Source organism: Caretta caretta, chromosome 8 (genome assembly GCF_965140235.1).
Source record: "Caretta caretta isolate rCarCar2 chromosome 8, rCarCar1.hap1, whole genome shotgun sequence".
NCBI lineage: Eukaryota > Metazoa > Chordata > Testudines > Cheloniidae > Caretta > Caretta caretta.
Window position 1 is genome coordinate 64,331,133 of NC_134213.1, and position 24,521 is coordinate 64,355,653.

A 24,521-nucleotide genomic window follows, 5' to 3' on the forward strand; every position below is an offset into this window, starting at 1 on the left:
GTACAGTCAATTAGGTGCATGTAGTGTGCTTAGTGTTCTGGACTGTGACACCTGTACTATTCTGTCTTACAGCTAGAAATGGCAGAAATATCATGTGGCTTTTCTTACTTTTGCTTTTAGAAAAAGACTCTTTTTCTGAGGCCTGGATGCTTGAAAAGTTTTTATTTTACATTTGAAAAACTACCTAAAAATCCCCCTTCGATTAATTACAAAGTTGCTGTCAGGAATAACTACTGCCCGTGAAAACTTAGAAGAGAGGAGTGGGTCAAAACAATATTTATAATTGAATTCTGTCTGAATGAAACAGTGTCATAAGTATGCACAGTACTTTACAGAGCTCAAACAAGGACAAGGTCCCTTCTCCAACGAGCTTACAGTCAAATTCAGACCATCACAATGCACAGGATAGCACTTCTGGTACCAGGACAGTAGGCTCAGAGACATTGGTCGTTAAAATGATGTAGAAAGTAACAGTGGAAGAGGTGAATTCTAAAGAGGGGGTCTGAAGTAGAGGATCCTTTCTGCACAGAGTGGGTGGCTTTCCCACTGTAGGGAGTATATTGATAGGAGGCGCAAAGTCACAAGAAGCTCACACTTCAATCACAATATAATTGCCAATCACACCTTCCGGGCACTCATGACTCATGCAGGTGGGTGAGAAGGGTTAAAAAAATATTCAGGGGGTTAGAATTTTGGTCTTGAGCCTCGTTCTTTGCTCCAGGCTCTAAGGGGCATGGTGGGCTGTGGTGTCAGCATGCTTAGCTCTTGGTTAGGATCTTGGCAGGACGGAGCAACTTGTGTTTCTCTGTAGCAAATCTTCAGACTCTGAGTCTGAGTCAGTGATAAGTGGGTGAATAATGACTTAGCATGAAGCCTTAGGGGCTTGGAATGAAACCCTGGTGCCATGAAAGTCAATGGCAAAACTCCTATTGACTTCTATGGGGTCAGGTTTTCACCCTTGGGTAGCAGCTGATGAGTTGGGAATGGAATTGCTTCAAGAGCAGTGAGAGGATACTTTAACGAAAAAAATGCCCAGTTGCTACATGCACTTAACCTTTTTGCCTTTAGGAAAGTGTTCTGTCAGTCATTTGGAAGATGGTAAATTTATATGTAACTATGGGAAAACCTACCAAGAAGGTGAGGACATTTCATGTGTGTGCGCTCATGAATATAGTCCTGAAAATCTGCACACCAAAGTTATATGCACAAAGAATGACTGGTCGCCTTCTCCAAGATGCATCCATAACAGTAAGCAGCATTTATGTTCTATTGTGTTCCTGTTTAAAAACTCGAGACATGTTACTATCTTGGTCTGCCTAAGATAAACACCAAAATACCAATTCTAGCAGGTGACTCGTCATGGCAATGTACATTTCTGACGTGAGCAACTGTGCGATCATATTGCTGTGATATTCACCCTTCCTCACCCAGTCGGTCCCTGCTGTTTGTCATCCCCCCTCATTGTGCTGTATCTAATACAGTAACTCCTCGCTTAACATTGTAGTTATGTTCTTGAAAAATGCGACTGTCATAAACATACAGCTAAGGGTAGCCTAGAATTCCTCCTTACCTGTAAGGGGTTAAGAAGCTCAAATAACCTGGTTGGCACCTGACCAAAAGGACCAATGGGGAAAGAAGATACTTTCAAATCTGGGAAGGGGAGGGGAGGCTTTGTTTGTGGTCTTTGTTTGTGTGTTCTCTGGGGGAAGCAGAGAAGCATCAGGTCAGAAAACTCCTTCTCCTAAAATCATCTTAACATGAGTCTCAATATTGCAAAAAGAGTAAGTAAATAATGCAAGGCGCGTTACCTTACCTTTTGTTTTTAGCTTGTGAATTTTCCCTGTGCTAAGAGGGAGGTTTATCCCTGTTCTTCTTTTTTTTTTTTTTTTTGGTAACTTTAAAGTTTTGCCTCGAGGGAATCCTCTGTGTTTTGAATCTGATTACCCTGTGAATTTACCTTCCATCCTGATTTTACAGAGGTGCTTCTTTTACTTTTTTTTCCTTTATAATAATGTTCTGTTTTTTTTAAGAATCCGATTTACCTATTTGGTTGGTATATTATTCTCAAGGCACCCCAGGAGAGGGAGTGAAGGGGCTTGGAGGGATATTTTAGGGAACAGGAACTCCAAGTGGTCCTTTTCCTGAATCTTTGTCTAACTCACTTGGTGGTGGCAGAAGTACCCATCCAAAGACAAGGAAGGATTTGTGCCTTGGGGAAGTTTTTAAACTAAGCTGGTAGAAATATGCTTGGGGGTCTTTCATGTGGGTCCCCACATCTGTACCCTCGAATTCAGAGTGGGGAGGGAACCTTGACAGCGACTTTAAGTGAAACAATGTTAAGTGAATCCAATTTCCCCATAAGAAGTAATGTACATAGTGTGGGATTAGGTTCCTCACACTCTACAAGGCAGCATGAATGGAGGAAAGGGAAACAGCATAGCAGACAGAGACAGACACCCTGTGTGAGAGAGAGAGATTGCCCCTTTAAGTAGGCTGACCCCACTCTAAGTACACTGCCTTTTTAAGTACAGTAACTCCTCACCTAAAGTCATCCCGGTTAACGTTGTTTTGTTGTTACGTTGCTAATCAATTAGAGAACATGCTCATTTAAAGTTGCGCAATGCTCCCTTATAATGTTGTTTGGCAGCCGCCTGCTTTGTTCACTGCTTGCAGGAAGAGCAGCCTGCTGGAGCGATCTGGTGGGGGATTGGAACCAGGGTGGACTGGCAGCCCCCATATCAGCTCGCCGCTCCCCTAAGTTCCCTGTGCGGCAGCTGCCCAGCAGGCTATCACCCGCCTGCAGTTCAGCTGTCCCTCCCCCCATTGCCATGTGTGGCTCCTGCCCTCTGCCTTGGAGCTGCTCCCCGGAGCCTCCTGCTTGCTGTACAGGAGGGGAAAGACGGGGGGCTAATGTCAGGGTGTCCCCTTCCCCTCTGCTCCTGCACCCCACTTACCCCATCTCCATGGGGGGGGAGGTGACACGACAGGGCTCAGGACTGAGGGAGCTTCCTGGGACCAGCTGCTGTATCAACTTGCTGATCTACTTAAAAAGGCAGTGTACTTAGAGTGGGCAATCTCTCTCTCGCACACAGGGTGTATGTCTCTGTCTCTGTCTGCCATGCTGTCTCCCCTCCCTTCATTCATGCTGCCTTATAGAGTGTGAGGAACTCAAACCCCCCCACCCCCCATTTACATTAATTCTTATGGGGAAATTGGATTCGTTTAACATCATTTCGCTTAAAGTCGCATTTTTCAGGAACATAACTACAACATTAAGCGAGGAGTTACTGTATTTGGTAAATACAGGGAAAAAACTATCAAAAGTGTGCATTGTGCAACTGACACCTTTGAAATGAATTACCTTGTATTTTTTTTAGCAGGGCTTCATTATTTTAGTTCTCAGAAAACAATTATTTAATAGATCAGGGTAGAGAGCAGCAATTAATTGCTCGGTTGCCTTATTTGTCATGCTGGAGGAACACCACATATTAGAAAATAATTAGCCTCAATAGGTCCAGAGATTCCAGGGAGTGAAGGATAAGGAACTGCAAAACACATCCTCACTAAGTAAAAGTAGCATTTACTTCCTGAGTGCTCACTCAGGTCCTGAAGAAGGCAAAATAGCCACCAGTTGGTGTGGATTATCCTGGACCAACTCAGTTTGTATTCCCAGAGGTAATTACCTTTTTCATAAATTCCTCATACTTTTTGTAATCGTCTAGAACAGGGGAAGATAATTCTGAAACAGCAGCCTCATCTGGCAATAATGAAGCATTGAGTGAAAGCATTAAATATTCCATCTGCTCCACTGTCTGCTGAGCATCCATAGCTGGAGGACCAGAAACTGGAGAGAGAAATTCTTTCAGCTGCTGTGTAATGGTTCTGGTACACAGAACAGTGCCAGCTAGAGAATGGCACCCTGATAGAGACCTAGCAGAGTGCTGACTATGTGAATATCACATGGAGCCTGGAGAAACACTTCCTAGATTCAAGAAAGTCCACCGCTGTACTTGATGTAGTACCATGGCCCAACTCCAAAGGAAGCTATGTCGAGATCTGCTCATGTAAGAGTCCTGGTGCCAGCACATTAACTTGCACAATAAGGAATCCTGAGATGCTTCAGATCTCCTGTAAGAAGATCTCAATATGTAGGATCTCACTTCTAGTCTGAAGAAGAGTCAGCACTGGAATGCCAAGGTGGCATGGTACTGAGTGGAGAAGATGAACTGCAGGACCTGGACCCACGTAAGATGGACAGTACCAGAGAAAGCACTGAGGCTTTCCTGATGAAGGGACTTGCTGGAAAATAGAGCTTCAAGACTGGTCTTCCCTCTTTCTCTGCTTGGCTAGAGCTCAGGACTTGCAGTGACATTCCCCTCTTCCAGTGACAGGAAAATCAGCAGCAGGAAGTCAGCTGTAGGATTTCTTTCCAGTACTCTATCCAGCTGATGATCTGGGTTGGCTCCTCCCCTGATCAATCAGACCTTGTGGAGATAGGGCTTTCCCTAGTCTGGGGAGTGACTGCTCCACACTGCACTATTGACCTCACTCCTAGGAGAGGCCATAGAAGCAGTTTGGGTGCAAGGTTGTCCATCACTCAAAAGCTCAGCTACAACTTCGAGTTCTAATCTGTTCTAATTCAAAAACCCTGCTTAACGTCCCAGAGAGAGAATGGGACATATTCTGCCTCCTAATTGCTGTGCTTGTGAGCATCCCAGATGGCTGATGCCTGCAACTAGATAGGGCCTCTTGTGCTAATTGAGCTAACAAATTAACCATAAAAAGCGAGTAAAAAAAATCATAAAATGTCACAATAACCTAGATCAGGGGTTCTCAACCTTTTTCATTCTGAGGCCCACTCCAATAGGCTATAAAAACTCCATGGCCCACTGTAATGCTACATCCCGTGGTCTTCATAGACATATACTTATGACATGAATATGGCATAACTAAGTTGTATTTGATGCAAGATGGGTCTTGTGAGATATCCTTGGAAAGGTTCTGATTTAACCAAATATGACTATCCTATTTGTATGCATGTATCATTGCTGTATCTGAAATTAGGAATATAAACTCTGTATCAATTGCAAAATTGTTTGCACCTGGGAAATGCCCATCGGACAATAGGCAATCAGCCTGAATGGGCCATTAGGAAGAACAATAAGACTTTGAAGATACTAATCTCCCACCTTCCTGAGAAGCTTCCTGAGTTGCTGCTTGGACACTACAGGGTCAGGTTGTCGTGTCACCTGATACTAGACTTCCATCTTGGGCTTTCAGTGTTTTTCCATTAAGAGGGGATGGAGGAGTCAGACTGGGAAACAAAAGATTCCCGCTATATGTAAATTCTATTTAAGGCTGGTGAGTGAGTTAATCAAGGTCACTGGTTCTTTACTGAATCCCTGTCCAGGATGACTGCTGGAAACACTTAAGACTGATCTGGGGAGAAGAATGGGGATCCAGGCTGAGAAAGGTCAGCCTATGACGGGTATACCTGGAGATTTGAGCTGCAAGCGGTGCAGTTTACCTTCAAGAAACTCAGCAGCCTGCATAAAACAACATTTAGGGTGAGAAATTAATTTTTGTAGCCAATTTCTTTTATGTTATCAAGCCTAGTCTGCGTGTTTTGTTTTATTTGCTCAGTAATCTGCTTTGATCTGTTTGCTATCCCTTATAATCACTTTAAATTTACCTTTTTAGTAAATAAACTTCTTTTTTGTTTATTTCAAAACCCAGTTTGTGCAATTCATGAGGGAGGGGCAAAAAGCTGTGCGTTGAGCAGGGGGTGTGGGGTGTGATTTTTATGAGTGTGTGCTGTACAGATCTCTCTATACAGTGCAAGACAATATTATTTTGGGCTTACACCACAAAGGAGGTTTGCACGTGAGTGCTGGGTAGATCCCCGAGCTGAATCCACCCTCACAGAGCTGATTTCAGGCTGTGTCTGCAGTTGGGTGTGGCCACACTTGTGTGTGCTAGAGAAGGCTTGAGGGCCTGGAACAGCAATGACAGCGTTAGGAAGCCCAGGTTGGTGGAACGGGTGGGCTCAGTGGGACCCAAATATATCAGGTGGTACCCCAGAAAGGGGGGTCTAACCGTCACACCCAGCTGTGCCAAAACTACTGGTTTTCTGCATACAAAAGCCAGAGCTGGCATTGGGGGGGAGCAAGCAGGGCAATTGCCTGGGGCCCCATGCCACAGGGCCCCTCATGAAGCTAAGCTGCTCAGGCTGTGGCTTCAACCCTGGATGACAGGGCTCAGGGCCCCAGGCTTCAGCTCCATGCAGTGGGTCTTTGGCTTTGTGCCCCAAACTCCAGCAAGTCTAACACTAGCCCTACTTGAAGGACCCCCTGAAATGTGCTTGCAGCACCACCCCCTGCCCCCCCGCAGGGGGACCCAGACTCCTGGTTGAGAACCCCTGACCAAGATAACAAATGCTGATAGGAAAAAATACAAAAGGGAACCAGAAAGACTAATGTAGTCCAAACAATATGCCCTGCCCCATGAAACATGATCTCCTGAAATCAGCCGGGCTGGGGAGGGACAGGACTTCTCCTTCCCCTGCATGGCTGTTAAGGGGAGAGATCAGACCCACCTCCACAGGCAGCGCAGAAGTGAGGGTGATACACTGAGCTCCAGACTGCCACCCCACATGGCTCCTGCTGGGGCTGAGGGCACCCGGGCTCCAGACGGGACTTGGGGCTTTCACCCCCTGGAACTCCTGCCTGGGCTCAGGGACCTGGGCTGGGGGCTGCCATCTCTCGTAGCTCCAGTCCCTGCAGCTCCTGCCTGGGCTCAGGATTGCTGGCCCCCACCACCACCTCCCCCTGGCTCCAGCTGGGGTTTGGGGCAGCCGGGCTCTGGGCTGCTGTCCCTGATAACTCCTGCTGGGCGCCAGGGCACCCAGGCTCAGGGCTTCTGCCGCCCCACCAGCTCCTGCTGGAGCTCAGAGCTTCCACCCTGTGGCTCCTGCCAGGCCTGGGGCACCCATTTTTCAAATTGTCCAGGGCATGGGCAACCTCCCTACTACAGAGGGTGTGTGTGTGTGAGAGAGAGAGAGAGAGAGGCGCTCACGTTTTATGGAGATTTATCTTTGTTTTGTTAAGGACAATTAATGCAAAAACTTCTGTGTACCTGTTTATAGCCATTCATGTGTCCTGCCACCAGAGGGTCATGGACAGTGTAATGACTGTGCACATGCCCTGACGGGACTGACCAATACATTCATATCTGTACTTCAGAGACAGGGAAAGCTCACCAAATGTATGCAAAGTTGTTAGCAGCTTCTTGACTTTATTATTGTTTATTTGATAACTAATCTTCCCCTTATGCTTTCCCTTTCCCTGCTTTGCACAGTGTATTTTGCATGATCCCTAACTGGTTGATTCCTTCCAGGAGAATCTTGTATAGGTCTTATATTGCAGACTGTCATTGAACTCAGTGTCACACCATTTTCCACCTGCCTGCTTGAAGCTCTTCTCAAAGCAATTCCACTGCTTAATGATATCTGACACTATTGTCAGGGAATAGACAATGCCAAACTGAAGCCAGTATGCCTGTCACTGACAGGACCAGAATCTGTTCAACCTTGTATTTAGCTGTGACACTGAGTACCTTCCCCAGAACTGAGGAAGAGCTCATTGTGGCTCAAAAACTTCCCTCTCTCTCTCCCCCTCCAATAGAACTTGGTCTAATAAAAGATATTACCTCACGCACCTCATCTTGCGGAGATCCAGACCAAGGGTCCATCTAGTCCAGTATCCGGTCTTCCAACAGTGGCCAATACCAGGTTCTTCAGAGGGAATGAACAGAACAGGTAATCATCTAGTAACCCATCCCTTGCAGCCTGTTCCCAGCTTCTGGCAAAGAGAGGCTAGGCACACTTCAGAGCATGGTTTTGCATCTGTGCCCATCCTGGCTAATAGCAATTGGTGGCCTTATCCTCCATGAATTTATCAAGTTCCTTTTGGAACCCTGTTATAATCTTAGTCTTTACAACATCCTCTGGCAAACAGTTCCACAGGTTGACCCCGGGTGTGTCTGTGTGTGTGTTGTATGAAGAAATACTTCCTTTTTTCTTGTTTGTTCTAAACCTGCTTCCTATTAATTTCACTTGGTGACCCCTAGTTCTTGTGTTATGAGGAGGAATAAAGAATACTCCACACCAGTCATTATTGTGTAGATCTCAATCATATCCCCCCCTTAGCTGTTTCTTTTCCAAGCTGAAAAGTCCTGGTTTTACAAATCTCTCCTCATATGGAAGCTGTTCCATATCCTGAATCATTTTTGTTACCCCTTTCTGTACCTTTTCCAATTCCAGTATATATATATTTTTAGATGGGGTGACCAGATCTGCATCAAGATGTGGGTGTACCATAGATTTAAATAGAGGCAATATGGTATTTTCTGTCTTATCTATCCCTTTTCTTATGATTCCCCACATTCCATTATCTTTATTGACTGCCGCTGCACATTGAGTGGATGTTGAGAACTATCCACAATGACTCCAAGATCTTTCTTGAGTGGTAACAGCTAATTTAGACCCCATCATTTTATGTGTAGGTGGGATTATGTTTTCCAATGTGCATTACTTTGCATTTATCAACATTCAGTTCCATCTGCCATTTTGTTGCCCAGTCACCCACGTTTCTGAGACTCTCTCAGATGTGGGAGTCCCAAGCTGAAGTCCCCGTTCTAATGAATTTTTTAGTTAGTTGGGCAGACAAAGTGGAACAGCTACAATTGGAGACTTGAGAAAGACATATACCAGAATAACCGATTGCCTAGTAGTTAGTGAATCACCTGCATGACCTGACTTCAAGTCTCTGCTCCGCACCAAGCTTTGGACTTAGGTCTCTACCTGTGTGTGCGCGTGTGTATGCACACACACCATAGGGTACAATGGCACCACCACCTAGTGGTGTGTATTTTATGAGAAAGAGCTGACCTGACTTAGGTGCTTAACTCCAGGAAAGCGTTCACAACTGTGTATCCTGAGTGGAGAAAAGTGCTCTCAACTGCCACTGAGGGTTAAAGCTTAGGCCACAGCCTTGTCCTTGGCATTCCCTACTGTCTAGCTTAGGTGCCCTCTTGCTCAACCTCCTGGCTTTTGTGAATCCCAGTCTAAAGATATATACATTTGAGGTGTGGCGCCCAGCTCCTATGTATGTACCCACACTAACTCAGTCCAACCTAGCACCTAAAAGTAGCCGGTGGTGCTGCAGCACGGGCAATAGCTTGGGCTCGCCACCCAGGTAGGTAGCGGAGAGTCTGGTGGGGTTGTACGCACAGAAGCTAGGCCAAGCTGGTGCTGGTGCCTGTGCAGGGCAGGTATGTCTATAGAAGCGGGGAATCCCACCTCCAAGCTCAAACATAGATGTACCCTACGGTGACTGACTTTCCCCGTGCATTGAATAGGGAGCCTGGGTGACTAAATTTGGACTGTGGATTCCACTAGGAGAATCAGTAACATAAGTGCTACAGGCAGTCTTGCAATAATGTGAAAAACTTCAACATTCACATAATTTTGGGGAAAATACATGACCGGGTTTTTTTTTTCAGCTTTTATAGTGTACATGTGCTTATTTGTGTATGCCACAGGTCCAGAACTTGATCCATTCCCTACATATAGCATCCCCTCAATATTCACTTTACCTTCATTTATTTGTCTGTGTGGATTATGATAATGATTCATCTCTGTCACAGCACTAGCCTAATTTCCAGTTTATTGCATACAGTGGAAAATAGGAACAGAGAATTTATTCACACACTGCCAAATGCATGTATCATGTTGCTATTTAAATTAGCTGCAGGCTTTCATCTTTGTCTCCATTTTTCTACAAATCCTAAGATTCCTTCCCTCTTTACTTCAGATTATGGTGTTAATAAAAAAAAAACCAAAAAAGTACAAATAACAAACTTTTTAAGAGTGGTAAATGAAACATACAAATCTTTAGTTTTATAAAGGAAAAATAATTAAGACACTATGAGTTTAAACTTTAACCAGAGAAGTCAATGTTTTCTGTACAACTGTGCTAGATGACAGGATCATTTTTTGGTTGCATGGACTAAAACGTTTGGAAAAATGATCACCAACAGTGAATACCAATGGGCAGAATTCAAAAAAGCCTCCATGCGTATCCCAAACTTTCTGGTGTGGTGATTGGGCTAAAAATCTCTCAAGATTAAGGTTTCTAACGAGACTTTCTGGAGTTCCTTATTTGGGCCAGAGGGAAATACCGGTGCTTTCTGTTTCAGCAAGCAGGAAGTGTGTAATTCAGGATGTGCAGATGTGTACAATTTCCCTCAAGTTTCCTTTTCCAAATAGCATAAAAAGCTGTAGTTTGATCTGAGTTTGAACTTATTTTCCCATCTGTTATTATTTTATGAGTGTATATTTTAAACCATTGTGACCAACGATAAAAAAAGGGACTGAACTGATACATGTAATCAATTTAAGCTAAAATACTGACAAAGGACATAATGTGTGAACATTACAAATAACCGGTCAAAGGATTTTGAGCCTCAGATCTGAGTAAAAATTATCTGCTTGGTGCTTCATTTTATTCATCCTGAAGTATCTGTCAGAGAGAGAACAAACAGCAGAAAATCAGTTTAGTACATGTCAATTTTTTTTAAACAAATATTACGTACAAATCCCCTATGGATTGCACAGGAACAGACTATTGATTTCAACAGAATGGCATAAAACTCATACTGGATGGCTTTAATCTTTTTTGGAAAGGAAATGGGAACAAACTCCATCAAATGTTGTTGCAGTTACCCCTGAACAGCAGTGGTTCAACTACTTTTCATATTAAAAACTATGACTTATTTTAAAGTGGAACTTAAAGGTAGCACAGAAAACCATACATTGATTTACTACATATTACTGTATTTTATCAGTATCCATGGTGTAGTTATTAGCATTTGAAAGTGATGGAATTTTTGGAACAGGGATCTTGAACCTGTTTCGTTCCACTGCTTCTTATCAGCTGCTTCCAGCCAGCCTTCTTCATACGTATGCAGGAATTATTTGCTTCTGTTCCCATAATGCTATAAAGGTGGTGTCATTTCTCACACAAAAGGTTTACAAAAGGTGATGTGGGAATTGCCACAATGATATAGTTATCCTAATATGGGAAGAAGATCAGCAATTATGATTCTTCTTTATCAGAAGATAGGAGAACTAGAACAATGTAAGACAATAGATTTTTTTCCATCAATAGTATTGTTGTACTGGAGATACAGTAGGTTGCAGTAAGCAGGTCTGATCTATGGGCAGTCACAGACCTCAGTGAAACTGATGGGCATGAAACTCATCTTTCATTCAGGCGAAATGAGGAAACAGTTACATGCCCCTTTGTCTAGTGATAGCTGGCACAATGGAAACCACTGCCCATGGACTAGACCATATGCAAGGCCTGAGAAAAGGCTAGAGCAATTCTGGTTGAATGGTTTCTCTAGGGATTGACAATAGGAGGGCCAGGGATTAAATGAGGGATGGAGAAAGGGAGTGTGCGCGCACGTGTGATGTGTGAGTGTGCCAGAAAGCTATGGAGAGACAGCAATAGAAGTACTGGTGTGGCCCTGACAGAAAAGATCTTTTTGGTCAGATGGGTGAATATAAAGGTAGGCTTGGAATTATGAGCAAGGAAACTGCTTCCTGTTGTCTGATCCAACCATTCAGAGAAACAGGACTTTGTGTCCATTCTTTGTAAATAAAAAAGGCTGTATCATGGAACTACTTGACACAACACCAATTTTTTTCCTTTCAACATAAAAAAAGGTGGAAGACCCTGAATATTGGCGAAAGGCTTAGGCTAAAAAGCACAAAGTCAAAGATGGCCAAAAGGAATTAAAACAGCACCTAAAACAGGAGCTGGAGACTTTGCAAAAGATGTTGAAGCAACAGTGGGAGGCTTACCAGAAAGGACTGAGAGATGACATGCAGTCTAAGGACGTGGCTACACTAGTAGTTATGTTGCTAAGATTTTGTTGCTCGGGTGTGGAAAAAATACTCCTCGACCAACAGAACTTTTGTCATCATAAGCGCATTCATGCACAGCGTGATGTCAACAAGAGATCTCACTGCGCTGGTTTGATTATGTCAACAGGAGAGCTCTCTTCCATCGGCATAACAAGGCTACACGAGCCCTCTGACACCGGCACAGCTGTATTGGTACAACTGTGCCGCTGTCAGCTTGTAAGTATAGACATGGCCTAAATCTTTCTTCAGGCAGCAGCTACAAAGTATCTGGGCAGACTGAGAAGGCCAGCTGCAACACTCCCACTCTGGACCAACAAGGCAGATAAATGAGGTGACAAGCAAACTGACTCCCATGGATCAGAAGGTTTCAGAGTGGTAGCCATATTAGTCTGTATCAGTAAAAACAATGAGAAGTCCTTGTGGCACCTTGGAGATGAACAAATTTATTTGGGCATAGGGAGTTCCCGGCCAATGGGAGCTGCAGAGGCAGCGCTTGGGGCAGGGGCAGTGTGCAGAGCCCCCTGGCTGCCCCTAGGCATAGGAGCCTGAGGGGGGATATATCATCTGCTTCCCAGGAGCAGCGCTGAGGCTAGCAGGGAGTCTGCCAGCCCCGCTACACGGTGCCGTCAACTGGACAGTCAATAGCCAAGCTGCCAGACTGGACAACTGGATAGTCAGGACAACTGTCCAGACTGGACAACTGGATAGTCAATAGCCAAGCTGCCAGAATCCCTTTTCAACCAGATGTTCTGGTCAAAAAGCCCCATACCTGGTCACCCTACGTACAAGCAGGGGTGATGAACAGCCGGCAGGGGCTGGGTGACAAATTTGGAATACAATTGCACAGTTACTCAGGTCAGAAATGTGCATTGTTGTGACAAGTCACCTGCTAGGATTGATATTTTTGTATTTATTTCAGGCAGATGATTCTAGTAATATGTCTACAAGTTTTTTAACCAGCTGCTCAATAGAACATGACTGTTGCTTACTGTTAGGAGGTACATCTTGGAGTAGGTGACCAGCCATTCTTTGTGCATGTAACTTTGGCCTGCAGATTTTCGGGAAAACACACATATGAAATTTCATCACGTTCTTTGTAGGTGGTCCAAGAGTTAAATATAAATTTACCATTTTCCAAATGACCAGGAGAACACTTTTCTAAAGAAAAAAAAAAGATTAAGTTCAGTTAGCAAATGGAAATCAGACATTTAACAAAGAAAAACCAAACCAAAACAAATTACCCTTTTCAAATCTAGCTATTTATTTGAAAAAAAAATCTTTCAAATAAGACCTTCTTGCTGCATAGTACTGTAGTACTTTATACTGAAAAGACCTTTATTTTCAAACGTGAATCAAAGAGCTTGATTTTTTCCACTGGCCTGAACCTTATGATATCAACTGTGCACAGCTGTAAACAATTACACAAGATGCAAGGCAGTGAAGAATCAGGTCACATGGGCCAGATTCTCAATTGGTGCAAAACAGCAAGCTCCATCAACCTCATTGGAACTACACTGATTTACACCAGCCAAAAAATCTTGCCCAATATGTTTAAGTAGTGGCGTCTGCACACATTCATTTACAGCAGCGGACATTATCAATCATATTATTCCCTCAAGGTATTTTATTGACAGGTATCACTATGATGTTCATTGAATCTGATTATTAAAACAAAAAGCATCTTTACAGAATCCAAATGATACAGGTACTGAAACACCAACATGTAGGGAAATAGATACCATTGCTGTTGATTCAGTTTGTGTTCAGGCTCAGGCCCTAGCTGAAAAGTTCCATTAATACAAAATAAAAACCAAAGTCAGGTGTAATGGGATTGTTTAAATCATGCCATTGTAATGGAAATCATATAATCAGCCCAGGATAAACAAGGTGACAGGAGAGGGCCAACAGCCAAAGGAAGTCTCTCTTACTTTCCTTCTCCCCATGCTCAGTCACTGGACTACCGTGATGAAGTGTAAAGGTAACTGTGTTAAGCCCTCCAAACTAAATTCATGTTTGTTTCATGCAGCAGATTGAAATGTATTATTCAGACAGGTTTGGGTTTGGGCTCTTGTTAGGGTTGCCAATTTTGGTTGGTCGTATTCCTGGAGGTTTCATCAGATGACATACTCTTCAATTAAAAATTAATCTTTAATACCTATAGACTCCATGGCAATCCTGGAGGGCAACCCTGGCTCTTATTCCTGCCACATTGTGAGACCTGATTTTTTTTTTCTTCCCTTCCCAATATTATCTAGCAGCATAACATGGTGCTCTTGGCCAGTGGCATTTTTCCCTTTCATCTGAGCTCTCTGGGAGATCTACCATTTCCCACTCATTAGTTATCACCTAACGATCAAACTCTGAACCTGGTGAACTCAATGGCAGTTTTGTCATTGATCTCAGTGGAGGCAGGATTTTCCCGAAGGCCTTAAGGCCTCATGGTAAATTATTGTGGATCCCATTACCACTAACTCAGATTAAGCCAGGAGTTTTGCTACAGAGCAAGTTGCTCCCTCCTGCCAAGGGCTAAAGATGCTGCCTTCACAGCTCACTAAGCCTCTGACAGCCTAGGAGCAAAGAACAAGGTTCGCTTTCAAAATTCTGATTCCCTGAATATTTTTTAACTTTTTTCCACCCACTTCCATGAGCTATGAATGCCAGGAAAGTGTGACTGGCAATTCCAGTGTGATTGAACTTGTGGAGTACTTGTAACTTTACATTTTCTGTCAGGACACTGCCTATACTCGGAAAGCCTCCCACTGTGTGTACCAACTGTCCTTCTGCTTAGATCCCTCATTAAAAATAATTTGCCATAAGAGTCTCTGTCGTTTAACCTTGTACTAGAATTGTCATCCTGTGTAATATGTTAGTCTGAATTCAACTGCAAGATGTTTGGAAAAGTAACTGTTCTTTTTTGTGCTTTGTGAAGTCCTATGCACTGTTTTATTCACAACTCCACACTTAAAGTTGTGATGAAAATATTTCCATTACAAGCATTGTTTGGACCCACTCCTCTCTTTTTACTTTTCATGGGAAGTAGCTTTTTCAAGGAGAAATTTTATAACTAACATAAGGCGGGTTCCCTGTCCTCCTCCCACTCTCCAAGAGTGGGATAAACATTTTCAAACACCTAGATGTAAAAAGTGAGCCCTTTGTTAAAAGTAAAAATAAATAAATATATAAATAAATTAAATCAGATCAAAAAGACACAAAACCCCTTCACAATATTCCTGCCACTTCTAACTTGAAAATAAAACAAGCTACAAACTGAAAAATTCATACATAGGCAGATATTTATACATCCTCATGCCTACTTGTTAGAATTTCAGTTTTCATACTAATATGTCATTGATTGTGTTCACCCCAACCAGACGACCCTGGGCTTCAGAGCCCAAGCTCCAGACTCAGCTGTAATCTCTATACAGGTATCTTTACTGTGGCAGTGCAACCTCTGCAAGCCCAAATCTCTTGCTACAAACTTGGATATTCTCTGCCAGGGACTGTGTAGACGTACCTTTTGAGGGGACATGAAAACAGCTGGTCAGACAATAGGACATTCACAGGTGCTCCATGAAAATTTATACATAATAGATGGATAAGACTCATAGATTATAGTTTTCTTCAACTGGCATTCAACATTTTCCACTTAAAATAGAAAGAATCTGGCTTTGTGCACTAATCTAGCTAATGCCCAGGCTTTCTCAAAGACTTTGTGGACTCTTAGGATTCTCTGCCTCTCCAGCTCTGCTCCCCAACCTCTCATTACCCCAATTAGTTACCCCTCCCACCAGAATCAGTCTCCAGCTACCCAGACTATATACATCATCTGTGTGTGTGTGTGTTTCAAAAGGTTGATTGAGAATATTTGACCTGGTAGAGTATGGGTGTGCCCGGAGTCGGGGAACAAGATTTCTTTTGTTTCAGATTGTAATAGCATATTCAACATTTCAAAATGTCCCTAATGACCTTTCCCAACCCTTCTGGGGGGAGAGGGGTGGTCATGACCCTCTGGTTGAGAAATCCTGGCCTAGTAGTTAGGGCACAGAGGCTGGACTGGAGAGTGAGGAGTAAGGGGGATGCAGCCCCAAGCCTCTCCTTTCCTGGGGGGCTGCTAATCCTTGAAATATACATTATAAAAGGGAGATTTTGATCATACTTGTGCTAATACTAAAAAGAAAAGAACAAAAAAACTAATTTATGCACCCTGCTGCTATTGATTTTGTCCCAATTTCTTAAGCTTTCACAGTTAAAGTTTAATTAATGTTTTTAGACTTTGAATTGTTGGTAATGAGGGTGCGAATTAGCGGTGTTAATTGCCATTGCTGGGTGCTAATGACAGAACTGCAGTATTGTTTTAACCTTGCATAAACAAGATGTCCAGTTGACCATTTCAAAGCAGAGCAGCAAAAAGGAAAGCTAAGTTAGAAAGAGAATATTGTAAGCAAGTTACCCAAACTTGCTAACTATTTTCTGTTAGTACTGCTTCAGAATTATCTCCCATGATGGTGGATCATCTCTCTTAGAAAATGATAATCAAAGCAAAGATATGAGTATGAACTTGTTCCCTCAGGAGACTTCAGAAGAAAAGGCAAGCATTCCTGAAATCAAGGATAAAACTAATGATGAAAGAGATGACCCACTTTTTCTAACACCTGTCCATACAGAAGGTAGAATGAATAGTAGTGATAAAGAGGATGATGTTGCTGGTAGCGTTGAACAAAATCTGGCTAAATTTGATAATGGAAGAGTTTTGTACTACATGTATTGAGAAAGGACTGTTCTATTTTCAGAATCGCAATGACAAAGTTATAGTTTCTGAGTGTCAATACAAATGTCAGAAATGGTATCTTTCACCTCTTCTTTTTAAATGAAAACTACCAAATGGAGAGCATCATCAGAGGCATTGGTTGAAGCATTCTAAATCCACAGAAGCAGTATTCTGTTTTATGTGAAAACTCTTCATTGCCTAATAATCTTAGCACCTTCATAACCCCAGGCTTTTCCAACTGAAAAAAGCAGAGGAGAAGACTTGCTCTCATGAAAACAGTGTGGAACATTGCGACGCCATAGCTGCATGGCTAGCATGTTCACAAGGCAAGAATCACATTGACAGGGAGAGGGTACAGCTGTGTCTAACACAAACTGCTTACTGGGAAGACATTTTAAGGCATATCATGACAGTTATTAAGCTTCTTGCTGAACGTGGTTTAGCAGTTAGAGGAACGGAGGAAGTTATTGGCTTTCCTCAGAATGGAAATTATCTAGATATTCTTGAAGCCATCATCAAATTTGACCAGTTTGTAAGACAGCATATTAAACACTGTGGAAACAAAGAGAAAGGTCACCCATCCTACTTGTCGAAAACAAACTGTGATGCGTTCATTGGGCTATTGGGACATGAGGTTTTGGAATTCATTGTAACTGAAGTCAAACAGGCAAAATACTACTTTTTGATAGTAGATTCAACTCCTGATATTGCCCATGAAAATCAGTTCTCTGTCATTTTATGCTACTACTTACGTGGCGCCATAAGAGAGGATTTAATTGGGTTTATACCAACTGAAAGCCAGATGGGCAAGTTGCTCTTTGAGATCATGAACAGTTTATTGGATGCAAATAACAATGCTATTGAAAACTCCAGAGATCAGTCATACAATAACACAAGTAACATGTCTGAAAAGTATGAAGATTTTCAAGCTTATATCAAAAAAGAGTAAACCCACTAGCTGTGTACGTGCCATGCACAGCTCTTCTCTGAACTTAGCTGGAACTTGCAGTGTTGATTGTTGCATGGAAGCCATAAACATTTCAGTTTTGTTCAGAACGTATCTTTTTTGTGTCATTGTCCAGGCGATGGAAGCTTCTACGAAACAATCTTATCAAAAGGAAACAAAGACCTCTCCCCTTGTCCTAAAAACCCTGTCAGGTATGAGATGGTCCTGTCATGCTGAATGCTGTAAAACAATTGTAGTGAAATATGAAGGCATTCAAAGTTGTTTGAAAGAAATGATGGACAATGCTGAGGAAAATGGTGAAACTCAGAGGAGAGCACAATTGTACAAGAAAGCGTGCAGCATGGAGACTGCTTTTATTAGTATTTTATGGAATGTTATACAAGAAAGGTTTGACAAAACTAGTGTACAGCTTCAAAAGCCAGGTCTGAATCTTCTTGTTCCTGTCAATTTTCTGACTTTCTTTGCAAACATTTGTCACAAGCTTACAAGTCTCACTTTGATGATTTTGAGGAGCAAGCAAAACAATTAGGAGGTTATGCTGATAAGTCCAACCACGAAGTACACAAACATACTCTAAAGCAAAAATTTCCTGATGGCAGAAGTGACACTGCTTTGAGGGAAAGGGAAATTCAAGGTTGACTGCTTTTGTGTTATCCTCCATAAGCTACGTTCAGAACTAAAAAGAAGAAGTTAATGGTATACTAATTATCCACAAGGTTTGGTTTGCTTACATTTCTTGATCAAATAAAGTGACGCGAACTACAGGGGAGATGAAAACATGCACTCACACATTTCTCAGTGCTTACCTGAATGATCTAGAACCTGAGCTTTTCACCAAATGACAAATATCTGAGCAATGTTTTCATGAATATTTACATTGCATTGAGACTGTATTTGACTATACCTATTTTCAGCTGTGAAGCAGAGTGATCATTATCTAAGCTTGCCTTTAAAAATGTTGTCTTCAGTCAACTATGGCAGAAACAAAGTTTAATGCTCTGGCTACTATGTCAATTGAATGAGATTTATTTCAAACACTGGCATTTCAAGATGCAATAACTGAATTTGCAGCACTTAAAATTTGCAAGATGCCTGTCTAAATACACAGCATTTCATTTGACTCTTAATTTTCCATATTTTTATGTTTCTCCAGGTAGTTTATTCTGTTCATTGTCTTTGATTTTCTTTTCATGATTATTCAGTAATATACATGATTTGTTGGTTGTCAAAAGCAGGGTACTTTTTTTGCTTTTATTAATACTGTGTTCATAAATGAGTGGGGCTTCCACTCATTAATCTGGCCAATAGGAGAGTTGGGTTTTATTCCTGGCTCTGACACTAACTTGTGTGAATGTTGGCAAGTCATAACACCTTTCTGTGTCTTTCTCTTCCACCTTTTTCCTGTTTTGTTTATTTAGATTGCAAGCTGTTTGAGGGAGGGACTGTTTCTTATTGTGTCAGTACAAAGTGATGGGGATCCAATCTTGGTTATGCCTCAACTCACTACTGGAATACAACCAAACATTATTATTATTATTATTATTAATTTCCAGGAAAAGTAAAAATGATTTCTGTAGAATTTTTGTGTGTGTATCTGAAGTACTACACACAATTGTTCATTATGATAGTAATGGTTGATGGTTTTATTTGAAGAACATAATTTTATGACCTTATGTAAGATTGAGAATTAGGCTATGTTTATACATAAGCTATATATCTAATATTTGTCTAGTTAGGGGTATACAGATTATTATTTGTATGATATTGATGTACCATACAATTTTTACAAGAGCCTACATCCCATTGTCACAACTGAGTTGTTAAAGTTTCTTTCATTTGTAGTTTTGTATGATTTTGAAAATGACCAGAATTTGGCTAGTCTTTGTACAAATAAGAGGGAAGGTTGTATAGACAGTTATTAGATTAAGTTATTTGATGGATGGCCTGAGACTGCAAAGTGGAATGATATAGAGGAGTCTTCAGCTGGCTAGTTAGCTTTAAATCTGCTTTATATGGCTAGAGGGTTGCAAAGCAGACTTAGCATGTGTCAGGATCACTAGCTGTAGGCCTCCATATTCAGAGCATCTGGCAGTGGCACTCCACCCTCTTTGCACCCAAAGAGCAGCCCTGAAAAAGGGATAACATATGCAGCCTAAAAAGTAATCTCCAGGGCAAGCTGCAAAAGTCTTCTAAGAAACAATATATTCCCATACAGCAGGAGGAGTGTGCATATACGCATGTGCACACATGGGCAATGGCACAAAAGAGAAAAGAATCCCTATAGTTCTGTCACTCTCACAGGCAGTTTTCTTACAACTGAATATCCCAAAGACAAAAGAACCAACTAAGCCCTTCCTCGTGAAGAAAATTTCACAACACAACCTACCCCTCCTCATAGGTCTCTCTCCACACAGGTTATTATTGATCTTTGCTCACCCTTTCTAAATCCACAAGATCCCAGTACCTTCCGCAAACACTCTCGCTCTCAGAGGGATACCAATTCTTACCCTATTCCCTTGTAAGAGAAACAGAAATGCTGGTTGAGGGATCAGCAATAAGGAGAAAGCAAAAAAGGAGGGGAAAAAAGAACAAAATACAAACAACCCCTCTGCAAATCCTACAACTGGTTTTTTGAAGGCCTGTTCCAAGTACTGGCTCCTTCTAATGCTTTTGAATCCTTTTAAAGAGACACTCATGTCCTTGGGTGACAGTCTTTGCTGGGGGAGTCAAGGGGCCACAATGGAGCAGCATTGCAGTAACACCCACCCTCCCTCGCAGTCCTGGTTCTGTCCATTGCTGGATATAATTATTAGTTATAGTACAATAGAATTTTTAAGAAAATACAAACATATGTTTACTTACTAAGGCATTTTGGCGCAGGAGACCAGCCCGCTTTAGTACATCTGATCAGAGGCCACCTCTCCTCTCTTTCAGATACGTAACCATCAAGACATCTGTAGTAAATTGACACGCCCAACTGTGCTGGAAAGGCTCGTTCTTTGTAATGTTCATAATAGTCAGTTAATGCTCCATTTTCTATATGTGGGTAGTCACAGAGTCTCACTTTAAAAAAAGTTTAAAATGTATAATATTAGAAGGTGCACGTGGACACTAATTCAAAGAGGTGGAAGGAGAGAAGAACTCTTCCAGGTTACAGCCGCAGTTTACCCAAATTGTTCCACTGGAGCAGGAGATAGAGCTTTCACCTGGTAGGCAGGGTTTCCAGCCCCCAGAACCCACATGTTGTGTGGGATCTCCGCATGATACAAGGCCATCCACCAGTTGGCAAGAGAGTGTCATGGAGGTGACTGAATTTCCTCCACACAAGACAGGACATGATCCACATACTAAAGGTTCTCTTTATGTGCAGATCCAGATCTTTGGATTAACTCCATGTTTTCCAAGACATCTGTAGTCACATTATCAGAGAATTAATTTATAACACCATTGCTGGGCTCCAAATCCACTTACACCTCTTCCTGTTTTAAACAGCTGTCATTTGTTTGTAATTATCAAAGCCAAATTCTGAAGTCCTTGATAAGTTTTTACTCAGTCCCCACTCAACAAAACTCTTATTACAGCCACTGGGATTTTATCTGAAGAAAGATTGAGTAAACATTTGAGAAAGAACTTCTTGATTTTGCACAGGGAAAAGAACTGCCTGGAAGAATCTGTTGTACGCATTGTTGGTGTTCCCATGTCACTCCCAGGATATTAGAAAGTGAAAGTGGGTGTGGTAATATATTTTATTAGATCAGTTTCTGTTTGTGAGAGAGACAAGCTTTCAAGCTTACACAGAGTTCTTCTTCAGGTAGAGACTGAAAGTTCAGAATAAATGAGGAAACAAAAATGGAGGGTACAAATCTAGGGCTGTGGTATATGTAAGTGACTCAGAATCCAATTATGATAATAGGTTTTTATTTTCTTTTATACCATTCATACACTCATGGTATCATGCTTGGATGCTATTATTTGGATGGATAAAACACAGCTACAAATCTTCCCTGTAGAAGGGTTGACTCTAGCACATTTTGTCAAATAAATCATGATGTATATGTTAGTTGTATAGTTATTTACAGCTCCATTCACTTATACCATATCATCTTATTTTCACAGGTGCTTCATCCAAGTCCATCAAAGTAAATAAGGAAAGTAAATAAATAAGTGTTATTTACTCCTTCTCATAACACAAGAACTAAGGGTTACCAAATGAAATTAAAAGGCAGCAGGTTTAAAACGAACAAAAAGTATTTCTTCACACAACACACAATCAACCTGTGGAACTCTTTGCCAGAGGATGTAGTGAAAGCCAAGATTATAACAGGGTTCAAAAAGGAACTATATAAGTTCATGGAAGATAGGTCCATCAATGGCTTTTAGCTAGGATGGGCAGGGATGGTGTCCCTAGCCTCTGTTTGCCAGAAGCTGGGAATGGGTGACAGGGTATGGATCATTTGACGATTACCTGTTCTGTTCATTCCCTCTGGGGCACCTAGCATTGGCCACTGTCGGTAGACAGGATACTGGGCTGGATGGACCTTTGGTGTAGTGCTTGGGGGGATATTTTTGGGGAAAGATGTCTCCAAGTGGGCTCTTTCCCTGTTCTTTGTTTAACACGCTTGGTGGTGGCAGCATAGGGAGAAGAATCTGTTGTATACATTGTTGGTGTAGCCATGTCGGTCCTAGGATATTAGAGAGACAAAGTGGGTGTGGTAATATCTTTTATGGGGCCAGTTTCTGTTTTTGAGAGAGACAAGCTTTCAAGCTTACACAGAGCTCTTCTTCAGGAAGAGACTGTGACAATTCAGAATAAATGAGGAAACAAAAATGGATGGGTAGCGGGGTGGACACCAGCTCGAGCCCAGAGGGGTTAAAACAGCCCTGAGAGAGGCTACTGCAGAAGAAAGGCAGCAGGGCTCATTGGGGAAGCAGCCTTAGCTGAGGGGGCTACACCCCAATCAGGGCCCAGCTGGCTCTGTAAAGACTGTGAGCCAGAGGCCCAGGAGACTCTCTCTAGCTTCTCAGAGGGACGGACCTGGCTGCAGGGATCTAAGCAGAGTACTTAGACTGGAGCAGAGCTGGGGAAGGGCTGAGGAGCTGGGGCACTCCAGCCAGGAAAGCCCCAGGCTGCGGCCTAGTATTAGGCCCAACAGTTACTGGGGTTGCAGGGGACAGCCCAAGGTTAGACAGATGCAGCAGGTCCAAACCCAACCTTGCCTGTGATGAGTGGCTCATACTGCAGTCTGCCCAGGGCGAGGACTAGCTGGTGACTGGCAGAAGCCTATGACTGAGGCAAGGTAGGGATAGTGGATGAGGGGTTCCCCTTGGAGAGGGAGATCCAGAACTGTGGGGTACAGCCAGGAGGCAACACCCAGTGAAAGAGGTACCGGGGTCCTGGGAGGGACACGGGAGCCAGCAGCAAGGTGAGATACCAGCCTGAAAAGGGCGCTCTGGAGGCTGGAACGCTAATTCCCAAGGACAACCAACAGGCAGCACCGCTGGTGAGTCCTTGCCCGGTTACAGGATGGTACAGATCTAGGGCTGTGGTATATGTAAGTGACTCAGAATCCAGTTATCATAATAGGTTTTCATTTTCTTTTATATCATTCATACAGTAATGGTATCGTGCTTGGCATGCTATCATTTGGATGGATAAAATACACAGCTACAATCTTCCCTGCAGAAGGGTTGAGTCTAGCAATTTTGTCAAATAAATCATGGTGTCTATGTTGGCTGTATAGTTATTTACAGCGCCATTAACTTATACTGTATCATCTTATTTTCACAGGTGCTTTATCCAAGTACATCAAAGTAAATAAGGAGTAAATAAAAAACGGTTACTTACTTCCTTGTAACTGTTGTTCTTCGAGATGTGTTGTTCACATCCATTCCACATTAGGTGTGTGCGCACTGCGTGCACAAGTGTCGGAAACTTTTTCCGGGGCCCCCCGAGTGGCGCCACTGTGCCGTGCAATTATACCCCTGCCGGCCCGACCCCCTCCAGTTCCTTCTTGCCGGCGACTCCGACAGAGGGATAGGAGGGTGGGTGGTGGAAGGGACATGAACAACACATCTCAAAGAACAACCGTTATGAGAAAGCAAGTAACCATTTTTTCTTCTTCAACTGCTTGTTCACATCCATTCCACAAGCAGGTGAATTACAAGCTTTCCTCTGGAGGAGGGTAGGAGTTACGGAACAACTGCTCAAAGGACAGCTCTGCCAACTGCCACGTCCTCTCTGGCCTGCTGGTTGACCACATAGTGGGTCGTGAAGGTGTGCACCAAGGACCAGGTGGCTGCTCTGCACATTTCCTGGATCGGGACCTGTGACAGGAACGCCATGGAAGTCGCTTGTGCCCTGATCTAGTGGGCCATGACCGCCGGGGCTGGAACACCTGCGAGCTCATAGCATGCCCAGATGCAGCTTGTAATCCAAGATGAGATCTGCTGCACTGACACCGGGAGGCCTTTCATCCTCTCGGCTATGGCTACGGCCACGAACAGCTGCGTGGATTTGTGAAAGGGCTTGGTGCTCTCCAAATAGAACACCAGCGCTCGACGCACATCCATGGTGTGCAAGCTGCGGTGACTCGGGTCCGTATGGGGTTTTGGGAAGAACACTGGCAGACAAATGGAATTGAGAGACCACCTTAGGGAGGAACTTGGGCTGTGGCCAGCACTGCACCTTGTCCTTGTGAAATACTGTATACGGTGGCTCAGAGGTGAGGGCCCTCAGTTCTGACACCCTTCTGGCTGAGGTAATGGCAACCAGAAATGCCACCTTCCAGGTAAGGTGG

The 24,521-nt window shown here is 42.9% G+C and overlaps 1 protein-coding gene across 1 annotated transcript in view; it reads right to left on the reverse strand.

Moving 5' to 3' along the window:
* Positions 1-9,738: 9,738 nt before the first annotated feature.
* The window catches only part of LOC125641848 (complement factor H), a 34,563-nt gene continuing 19,780 nt past the window's right edge, over positions 9,739-24,521 (reverse strand). Inside the window, exons 6-8 of the mRNA XM_075131546.1 lie at positions 20,587-20,787; positions 12,979-13,147; positions 9,739-10,580 (exon numbers count right to left, since the gene is read on the reverse strand). Coding sequence (XP_074987647.1) covers positions 12,981-13,147; positions 20,587-20,787 — 368 coding nt within the window. The 3' untranslated portion in view covers positions 9,739-10,580; positions 12,979-12,980. The remainder of the gene's footprint in view (positions 10,581-12,978; positions 13,148-20,586; positions 20,788-24,521) is intronic.